Source organism: Neopelma chrysocephalum, unplaced genomic scaffold, assembly GCF_003984885.1.
Source record: "Neopelma chrysocephalum unplaced genomic scaffold, ASM398488v2 Primary Assembly neopelma1_81, whole genome shotgun sequence".
Lineage (NCBI taxonomy): Eukaryota > Metazoa > Chordata > Aves > Passeriformes > Pipridae > Neopelma > Neopelma chrysocephalum.
Genome location: NW_020897743.1, coordinates 6,103,793 through 6,114,536, shown reverse-complemented (window position 1 = coordinate 6,114,536; position 10,744 = coordinate 6,103,793). Strand labels below are relative to the sequence as shown.

Below are 10,744 nucleotides of genomic sequence, written 5' to 3'. Positions count from 1 at the left end.
TTTATTTTTGTTGCACTAGAGAGAAACAGAAAGAAATTGCATTTTGGAATCACCTACCTTGGGAGACAGGCCATCTGAAGACCAAAAAAAGTTCTGTGGTGCAGCCATATACCACGGAGAAAAACAACACCAGAGAAAACACTCCCACAGTTTCCTTGAGTACTCTGTATTTTTGCCAAGCAGATCTTTAAAGCAATTGCCTAACAAGAGATTTCCCAAATCTTCTGTACCCTGGTAAGGAATTAGTCCTTCTCCTCACTCAGAGTAGCACTGCTGTGCTATGGGGCCATCCAATACTGAGACTGAGCTTCCCTCACTACCAATTTAATGAGGGACAACACTCTCTTAATCTTATTATAAGACTGACCCCTAAACTGAAATGGGCACATAACTGGTATCTTTATATCCCTCCACAAGGATGCTACAGTGCTAAAAGAACACTGACTTTATTATTCAGGGGTTGCCATGAGCAGTTTGCCTTTCAGCTTTACCAGTTTTTTTTGTACAGGAGGTATGGAATGAGCACAAGGAACTATGAATGAAGAACTTTTATTGCAAAATCAATAGTATTATCAAGGGTTAACAACACTGTATTACTTCAATACTAAAACCAAACGTGTCATTTTCTAGGAGGTAGTCAAATAATCCTGATGTCTTCAAGCTTGGTCTTCAAGATGAGGTGGATGTTCCTATATACTAAAGAGAAAAACCCCCAACCATGAGTATGACCAGATTTAGGGACATCTTTACGTTTCTGCCAAATCAATACTCTCCCTGAAATATTTCCTTGTTGTCTAATGACCTCATTAACATTGTTTTATTTCATTGTGACACCTTTAGTAGGCTATAGTTTGGCATGTTCATGTGAAGTAAATACCATTTCTGTCTCAGATCACATTTGTTTCAGTACTCAATTGCTCTTCAGCATTGAGGAAGAATGCCAGGATATGGAGCTGTGTGGACGCATCAGCTGAAAAACACCCCTATCCACACAGAAGGACAGGTTTTTCAGTGTCTCTAAATGGATCTGCACCTCCTGAAAGCTGCAAACCCATTGCTTTTCCACTTTTCCATGCAACACAGTTTGCACATGGGATAAGGAACACTGAAGTGGTGCAGGGCTTTAACCCAGGACTGTAACCCTGCCCATGGCTCTGCTGTCAGTTGGCACCCCAGGACAACAATCAAATTCTTGCAAACTCATTACTTCTCCCACAGCAGAAACTGAAGGTGATACCTGATAAAAAGTGCCTTTTGACAATGTCTGCTGGACTGGGAGGCAGCAGATATTTAGTAATGCATATCTTCAGTATTCTACACAGAATTAATAAAACTATCCTAAAATGAACAAACAAATTAATATCTCAAGGTTATCTTACCTTCTTTTTTTGTCCTCATGGTTCTTTCTTAAGTCATTCCAGTAAATGAACCTCTTCATCATTAGTCTCTTCACGACGTTCTCTTCTCTCTCGTGCAATCTGCCGAACTTTTTTGCCTATCCCTTGTACAGGATTGATACATGGACTGCAACACATTAAAACAACAGCTGACATTGGTTAACTTCCAAAGTAGGAATTTAGAGAAGGTCACATAGTCTTCAGCCATGAAATCCTAGCTCCAGTGAGAAACCTTGCAAAGCTGCAGCTGATTTCAGGAGCCATCACAAGGTTCATCTCTAGAACATAGATTAAAGTGAGGAAAAGCATTTCAATATGCTTTTCCCATCTCTTACACTTTCTTCATGAATTTCACCTCACCTTCTGATTCATATAAGTTCGAAAATACCTTAAGGATGATCAAGTCCAACTGTTAACTCAGCACTGTCCAGTCCACCACTAAACCACGTCCCCAAGTGTTACATCTACATGGCTTTTAAATGCCTCCAGGGCTGGACTCAACTACTTCCCTTCTTATTCCAATGCTTGACAACCCTTTCAGTGAAGGCATTTTTCCTAAAATCCAATCTAGACCTCCCCTGGCACAGCCTGAGGCCGTTTCCTCTTGTCCTGTTGTATGTTACTTTGGAGAAGAGACTGACCCTCACCTGGGCACCTCTTGTCAAACAGCCACCCCTTGCCACATAGCACAAGGACCTGCCAAACCTTTCCAGGGCTTTCTCTAGTTGCCCAGGTTTGCTCTGTCTCTCTCTTTTTTTCTTATTAATATAGACTCCTATGGAAAACATTGGAATTTACTCTAGAAGAGACACAGTGGAGTTCAACAATTATCCCAAATTTCAACAGCAAAAGCCCTCTTATTTTTTTGATAACTCTGGAGAACCATTTTTACTTTTCTGCACATCCTTTGCAGTACAGACTTGGCATTGTACATAGGGTCCTCTCAACAATGACTGTACAATGCTGAAAGCAAAAGAATTTCCACCCAGAGAGAAGGTTTTTGGCTCATTAAAGGAATGCTCTTCAAAGCAGTATTCTCTATCAACTGTCTCTAAAATCAGTAAAGCTCAAAGTTTGAGAGGATTGCTTCTTTCCTAGAACTCAAATATATGATGTTGGAAATTTAAACCATTTAGCATCTGGTTAATCACTGCATTAAAAAACAAAGGAAAAAAACAAGTCATAGCAGAAGAGCAATATTCCTAATTTCACCAGCTATGAAAAATGCACAGAAACAATCATTTAAACATTAATGTGAATTCCCTCAAAATGAACACATATTAATTCATTTTCCAGAAAATTTATGGTAATTTCATGTTGATTCTTTGCCTCCTGTTTTCAGAGTCATGGATGACTCAGTGCAGCTCTCTGTATGCTGAGCATCAGCTGTTGAGCACAGTGTAAGATGTAATGTGGAGATTTTCACAGCAGGTTTTGTCAAAATGTGGAACTCCACAGCAATAGCCATCTGCTAAGCAGCCACATTAGTAAAGTCTATGTGTGTGTATACATGGACGTATATGATCCCACACAGGCTACTATAACTTAGTAGAGCAAAAGTTTAACAGTTGGGGGGAAAAACCTTCACTAAAAAGACAATTCTGTCATATTTACCAACCTGTAGCACTAGCCACTCAATTTGAATTACTATCTTAGAAAATAAAGCACAATTATGTTAATTCCTTCCATCCCATTTTAATGATTTTGATGTTGTAGAACTTATATTTTCCCACTATATTAAGAACACATACACGTGCTGAAACTCTTCACAGTGTCAAACACTAAACTGCTTGCATAGAACTCACAGGCTGTAATGTGCCCTATACATTAAAAAAACCCCATGCTGCACATTAGAAGTATATTTAGAGATAATTGAGACCCCTGGTGGCCTAGTGGTTAGCATGCAGGACTCTCACTGCTGCAACCCGGGTTCGATTCCTCGGTCTCCCGGGCAGATGGAGCTCGTTAGCCCTGTGTGGCCATCCATCTATGAGAAGGTCACTCTAAACAAACCTACGTCCTGAGGACCTCACTGCCATTGTCCAAGCTTGCTTGGCCCCGGCAGATGAACCTTAGGATTAAAGGGTGGGCTCAGTTCAGCGCATGCTGTGTCTCACCTAAAAAATCCATTGCGCAGGCTGGAAAGGTAAAAGACCTTTCCCCAGATCTTCGTTCGCGAAGACTGGCCATTATTATTATTATTAGAGATAATTAATTCCCAAGCACACTCACAGCACATCTTTCTTATTCTCTTCAGGCCTAATACTTTGTTATTCCCTTCCGTGTCCTACTGTGTAACTCCAGGTCTATCCTGGAGGCCTTCCTGTTTTATGTGCAACTTCCCAAGCAAGTGAAGTTAAGAATAAGCCCAAGTTCTTTATAACCAGGTCTTTAGAAATAGTACTTGGGCATTAGATCACTTTTTTTCCTTAAGCCAAATTGACTCTGTGTTTTATTAGCTTCAAAATAGAAGGTCTCATCTTTTGTGTTTGCACATTAGTTCCTTGCCCTTTTTTTCCAAACTTTTCTCCCCTCACCTACTTAAAAGATGTCAGTTTTCCATATTTTCACCGTTTAGAAGCAGTACTTCTTAAATTTGCTCTGGTGACGCTCTAACATTTACCTTCTCTGCAAAATGGCACAGCAACAGATTGGCAGAAGCCCCAAAATCAAAAATCCTCCTCCAGTGAGCAAAATCAGTCGAATTGCCAGTTGCACATCTGTAGAGGCAGGAGAAGTTTGCATTAGTTCTGAAATATTCTAATATATCCACTGAGGGTCAGATGACAGAGATCAGTCTCTAACACAGACATCTTTACTGCCACAAAGTCACAGCCATGCTGCCACTTCCCTTAGACAGAGGTTTTGCCAGCAAAACTCTTGACAACATTTATACCTTAAGACTTCAGTAAACACCAAGGAAAATTGCCATCTTTTAGTTGAATTTAGAGTTGGGCTCAATGATCACAAAGGTCTTTTCCAACCTAAATGATTCTAGGATTCTACGTATGTATCTCAGGCAGCAACACAACGGCAAAAGACTAAGTGTTAGAAATGAGCTCAGGTGAGAAAGAACTGGTCTCAAATTTCACCTGAGTTCAAATAGCACAAGTGTTTGTTTAGTTTCACAGGCACCTGGGGTTTGTTTGAGTGAGCCCAGGGCATGGGGCAGGGTTGAGTGGGGGGAATAAATAATAATAAAAAAAAATAAAGTCCCTCGGAAGCTTCTTTAAAAATAGAGATAAAATCTTTCAAATGAATGCTATTTGTCTACTTCAGTTCATAACTTCTGCAGCATTTTCAAAAACCCTTATTTTATTCCTGGTGAAATTGAAGACAAAAATCCCAGAGAAGAATGATTCAGTATGCAGCCTGTGACCATCTTACAAACACAACTGCCATGAGTCCAATATCTGCTAAGTGCTTCTATTTTGTCAACAGATTGCTACAAGGCAAACAGTAAGTGTTTTCTTTGGGCATATGCTGAATATCCAGGAGCGTTCAAGAAGCTGATTAATCTATGAACAAATAATTCAGTAAAATAATCAGCCTTTGATATTGATGTCCAAACAATAAAAGCTTAACTGGAATGAGGAATCAAGCAGTTGCAGCTGAATAAGCATATTTAATTTTGACACTTGTTCGAGTATGTGTCTTAAAAATGAGCAGAAGAGATATCATTTTCTCTGTACAGCTCTTCTTCTTGCCATAGTGAAGTGTCTTTTATACATAATCTAAAGGCCCAGGCTGGGAATTAATATTATTAAAACATTTAATTTCTGTTGTATGCCCCTAACAAACCAGGTAAAATACATCCAGTTCTTTCACCTTTTCTTTACAGCATTTTCATGGAGTCACTACTACTTTGGATTAAACCTCCTTTCCATAAATAAAGCCTTTACTTCACTTTTTATATGAACATATGTGACTATGTTTCTTTGTATGTCACTTGTTCTCTGCTCATGCTGGGCTGGACAAGACATCCAGACAACTCTCTATCAATGCATTGTTTTCTTTATTAACATATATGAAGAAATAAATGCAAGCTAACACTTCCTTTAAAGAGAAGGGGTGTCCTGAAAAACTGAGGTTATAAAGAGCAATGAAAATTGTGTTGTCTGAGCAGAAGCAGCACTTGGCCATGAGGCTGAAAGCCACAGCACCAAACTTACCATCTTTAACCGGCATGTGACACTGCAGCTCCTGGCCAATTTTCATAGGACAACAGTGATTTTTCAAGCATTCAGATCTATTAAGGCTTTCTACTCGACAAGGAATTAAGGGTTGCTCGTTGCTTAGACGGCATGCTTGATTAAGGAAAAAAAAAATAAAAATCAGGTAAGATTTCTACCCCAGGAGAAATGCTCAAGTAGAGGGAAGCCATCGCTTCGGTGTCTCTAGTATGTTAACTCTGCCAAAAACCAGTATCATTGACTTCCATGTACGTTCTTTCCCAAAACCCAATGAATCTTTACATTAAAACGAACAGAAGGGCATAGAAAATATTTAGTAATTTGTGTTGTTTCTATAAGAAACAATTACAAAGCTGAAGTTAAACACCGTCCTGTCACTTCTTTTGCACTTAGGTTTGTAAAGTAAGTGAAAAACAACAAATTAAATTTTCTGACTGGATTGTTTCAAATTAAAAAAAGAAAACAGAAATTCAGGGCAATTTTTTTTTGAAGGACTATGTTGCAACGAACCACTTCTATTTGGCACTAATTATACATTTCTACAAACAGCTGAAAATCAGCTGAAAAAACCCCCACATTATTTTGTTATTGAACAAAATATTTAAACAATTTAAAAAAATTTTCTATTTAATAACAGATTTATTGATAATCATGAGATCCTTTCTGGGAACAGCTTAAATGTATAAGATAGTCATAAATAGTAGATGTCTCTGTACATTTAATTCCTGGAAAACATCATATCACATCCCTCATGTGACAGAGCAGCTGCAAAGCATCATTTGGTTCCAACAACACTCCCAGGACTGGTTGCATTGTCAGTCTCACATTTATCACAGATATGACTTGTAGCCAAATTCGGTTTATTAAACAGGGGATCAGTCTCTTCACCAGTCCTCTGTGTTTACTTAGGGCTAGGTGTGAGTAATATTGAGGGAGGTACACTGCTATTAAGGTGATGTAGAAATGTATCAAGCTGAAAAGTAGTATTTCTGCTTGTCCTATTGGTCTGTGATCTACATATTGAACCAGGCTTGCAATTTTTATACATAAAAAACCTTTTCTGTATGCATAAATAATCTTTCTTATTGATATTAGCAAATTAGCATTGTGATTTCTGCCTCAATAATTTTATGAAAAAAATGTAGTTCTTGTCATTTAACTTTAGCAGTCCAAAGGTGAGTGGATCAGCCTACTCTCACAGCCCTGGAGTCTTCCCCAGCCAGTAGAAGTGGCAGAAACACTAGTGTGGGGCAAAATCCTTCTCTCATTTAGGCTGTGCCAAATTTACGTCTACATGGGAAGACTAGAAAACTAGTTCAGCTGAGATACAGCAAAGCTAGGCATGGTGGATCCTGTGCAAAACTTTCCAGCCCAATTCCAGCATTTCCAGCATGATCACATCCCTGAGGGTGGGAGGGTTTTGCAGGAGGGAAGCAAAGTTGTGATTGTTCCAAAGGCACATTTAGCAATACTATTTTCAAGAGATCTAGTGAATTTTAGTCTGAGGGTTTAAAATACATTAAATGCTGACAGGTAGGGGTGGGAGGATGGACTGGAAGTGAGGCAGAAGTGGAAGACAGAAACAATGCTGCCATGGTGAAGTGACACTTACTCATTGGCCTGAAGAAGCTTAAGAGAGACTCGAATACACCTTTCAGTGTCATGTTGGTATTGTTGGGTGCTGCTTCACTTTGTCCTACACCCTGCTGCAGTGGCGCTGCAAGAACTGAAAGTTTACAATGATTAGCTCATTACTATCAAAATATCCATAATTAATTAAATGCAATTATATTTTCATGCTGATTATTACTCATTATGAAGGCATTTACAGTCATTATGAACTGTGTCTACTGAGGGCCAGCAAGGTTAAGCACAGATGTCTTTCTGTTGTATTCACTTATATTACTTCAAATTGCTTCATGAACCACAATGAGTAAAGAACTTAAAGCCGTAAAATTTAAATTAAAGAATCCATTCAGGTGGAAACTGCCAAGGATAAAAAGCCCTGCTGTTCACCTATAAGGTTCAGGTTACATGAAAATCCTTTATTGTATCTACAGTTATATTTCTCTTATGTATACAAGCAGAACATTCAGCCTTTTGGATAAAGATCAGACCCCAGCTAAAACACAGAAAAGTGGTGAAAGGTGAAAGGTCTGATAACCTTTATCAGACCCAAACAAACATGCATCTATCCCAATATTTTGCTTCAGACAGTGACCCACTGCAGTTGTGTAGGAAAGAGCAAAACATCCTGAATATAGAGGTACTGCAGTATTCTCCCAAACTCTACTGATTTCTTGCTCTGGGACTTCTCAGTCACCTTTCATTTACACTACTCTAAAAAAATGTGGCGTCAGTAAACCTTGCTGCCTCCCCACATCTCTTTTTCATTAAACCAAAAGTGCAAATCACAGTGGGACTCCACTGGCAATCAACCACTCCCCAATGAGGGGGAAAAAAGAAACCCAGGATTCCCCCTCGCCTGCCTTTTTTTCTCTACGTGAGAGAAACTTACACCATCAGAACTTTAATAGCTTTCCGTGATGGAGTTTGCTGAAAGCCATTTCATGGTTTTAGAGTTCCTTGTGAACAGAAGTGAGATTGCAGCCTAACTAAAAACTAAGGTATCGAACAACAATCTTTTGGGTAATTATTGAGCTAACAGCAACAAGAGCATAAATTCCCTACTTGTCCTGGGGCACAGCTTGCCCCTTCTGTGCCACACAAAACTCCCTTGGGAAGAAGAAGCATCAAAGAACGGAGAACTGAAGGTATTGTCAAAACAGAGAATCTGAAACTAATGTATAACAGAAACGTGATCACCAAGACTCACACCAAGTTATGTCATGGGGCCCCTCTCCCTGCCAGTAAACAGGACGGAAGAACAGAAAATTTTAAAGATTTTGTAATAATTTCACAGGAATTTCATGAGATGAGCAATCAATTTGGTAAGAATTATCTGAAAACACGGCCATGGCTGCATTACACAACTCCCTCCTGTGAGAGTTTAGAGACAGAGCCATACACGTACAGAGGTTTAATGGGCATTGCTGTATTTATCACATTTTATCTCTTAGAGCTCACACTCCCACCCACCCACCCTGGAAGCCTTTTACAATGACACAGCAACTGAGAGCCTTTCATTAAGAGCTGAACAGAGAGTCCCTGAAGTCTGGTTTCTCAACACATTAAGGATCAGACTCAAGCCTAACCTGTGGACTGATCGTTTATACATGTCAGATGTACAAATTTAACTTCTGTTGTGGGTGCAAGTTACCAGACAAAAATCTTTTCAGTCATTTGCTGCAGTAAGCAAATACATCAATTCTCAACAGACTATAAGAACACCTTTAATAGTATGCTAGAAAAAAAAAAAGTCAAAGTGAGATAAAAAATAGAAGAATCTATAATCAAAGTTAAAATAAAAGCAAGACACACTGCCAGGGATTAAACAAGCAGCATTTCTTGTACAGATGCACAGAGGGAAAGGGGAAAGTTGCAGGAAAAATTTTTGTTGCTCTATTTAAGTCTCAGGACTGATCAATCCCCTCTGGAGTAGCTGCTTGTAATATTTCTCAGTATTTTCCAATCATTCCCAAGACAACAAAACTGTAAACTTCTTGCTAGTAAAAGTAATTGCTGCTTCCTTGAAAATGCTTTTCTCCTGGCAATACTCACGTGAATGGATGCTACAAAGCAGGATCAGGACCATGACGACCCACGCTCGATGGGTGCCAATAGGCAGCATTACTGCAATAAAACCAACAGCAATAACAGGAACAGGGTCATGCATAAGAAAATTATTGGTCTTAGCTTCGTATTTATGGCTTAGAACAAACCTGACAACTGATGGCTGCACAGAGAAGAACTGCCTTTTTTTTTTTTTTACAAGAAGGGAGGCCAAACTCAGTGAATACATATATATTTTGGCAAGAAATGGTTTTGAAGAAATTACTCACTTAAAGAGAGTTTAAAGGAAGGCATCTTGTTAACAGAGACTAGCCAAAAAATTATCTCTCTGAAGTGTCCCAGAGCTGGACACCTGGCACTTAAAAAGACCATTTTTAGCTAAAAATTTTAATCCAGGTTCAATGAGCAGAATCAGGACTGAAGAATGAAAAATTGCTGGAAGCTTAAAACTGAATTCTGGTGTAGCTTGTTGAATTCTTCAGTCTTTTCAAAATTGGAACATATGCTTTGGATAACAATTTTAAAAGGTGGTTCAAAACTATATCATGGACAAAAACATTTTAAGAAATCCCCAAGTCATTCATAGTAATTCAACAGCAGGTTTAAGCTGTGTTTTGTACCCCCAACCAACCCCTGATGACTGCTTTGCCAGATGCTGTTTCACTTTGCCTGCTGCTCCTCTTTTAACCTCCAAAGGTCTTTTTTCAATTATTACCACTTAGTTGTTAAGACACCTTAAATCTAGAGACTATTTTGCTAGTGTTGATAAGGGGAGAATCCCATTTTTTGAAGTGCTATACAGGGAAAAGCCTGGCTGTATTTCACACAGATAGTGCCCTTTGAAGGGTCAGTTCTCTCAGCACTCCTGCTGCTCAATGAGGAGGTTCCCTGCCTTCAGATATACCTGTGCTATAGAGGAATACACACATATAGAGAGGAATTCTGTCCCATGGAGAAACTTTACTTTGGTAGTTAAACATGAAATTATTTCTTAAGAGGACAGGAACCAAGTTTTCCAAGATACCTATTAAAATCTAAAACCATTCAGGACAAAGTCGGAAAACGCTTTTAGGGAGAAGGAAAACAAGGGATATAAAGAGAAAATTCTTGTTCTTGCCATTACTTACTTCTTTTGCTGTTTTCTCCACTCCTGCTGGAGCAGGACACTTGCAGCTGTCCTGAGTACAGCACCTGCAGACTTGGCTACACAGGACCATGACAACCATGGAGTCAAAGCACATCACAATGGGCTCCCCACAGTTACCACCAGCAGCTCAGATGGATGGAACAGGGTGGATCAACAGAGGGGCCACAAAACAGCTGAATGTGTTTTGGGAAAAATCAGCCCCTCCAGAGACTGTTAGAAAGCCTCTCAGTCTTCTAATTCACCCAGTTAAAAACAAGTTTATACTTTTAACAATCACACTCCAGTGTGCAACACAGAAACACTACCTAATTGTG

General features: G+C 39.2%; 1 protein-coding gene across 2 annotated transcripts; it reads right to left on the bottom strand.

Annotated features, from left to right (window-relative positions):
* Positions 1-535: 535 nt before the first annotated feature.
* Positions 536-10,526, bottom strand: FMR1NB (FMR1 neighbor). Of its 2 annotated transcripts, none has more exons than XM_027690600.1 (7): positions 10,411-10,526; positions 9,272-9,343; positions 7,203-7,316; positions 5,570-5,704; positions 4,021-4,117; positions 1,380-1,524; positions 536-696 (listed from the first exon to the last, which is right to left on the bottom strand). In XM_027690600.1, exons 2-6 carry the CDS (start codon positions 9,339-9,341, stop codon positions 1,413-1,415), a joined length of 528 nt encoding a protein of 175 aa, XP_027546401.1. In that variant the 5' UTR covers positions 9,342-9,343; positions 10,411-10,526; the 3' UTR covers positions 536-696; positions 1,380-1,412. The 2 variants fall into 2 exon arrangements, with proteins under 2 accessions (XP_027546401.1, XP_027546403.1); XM_027690602.1 differs by having other exon boundaries at positions 10,414-10,520.
* Between the last annotated feature and the right edge of the window lie 218 nt (positions 10,527-10,744).

What these genes read in the sequence shown, in the direction of transcription:
- FMR1NB (XM_027690600.1), bottom strand. Translation starts at nt 9,341, where the DNA reads ATGCTGCCTATTGGCACCCATCGAGCGTGGGTCGTCATGGTCCTGATC. An exon ending in AAGCTTCTTCAGGCCAATGA is followed by an intron (nt 5,705 to 7,202) that starts GTAAGTGTCACT and finishes TCCTTAATCAAG; the next exon opens with CATGCCGTCTAAGCAACGAG. An exon ending in TGTGCCATTTTGCAGAGAAG is followed by an intron (nt 1,525 to 4,020) that starts GTAAATGTTAGA and finishes AATGTGTTGCAG; the next exon opens with TCCATGTATCAATCCTGTAC.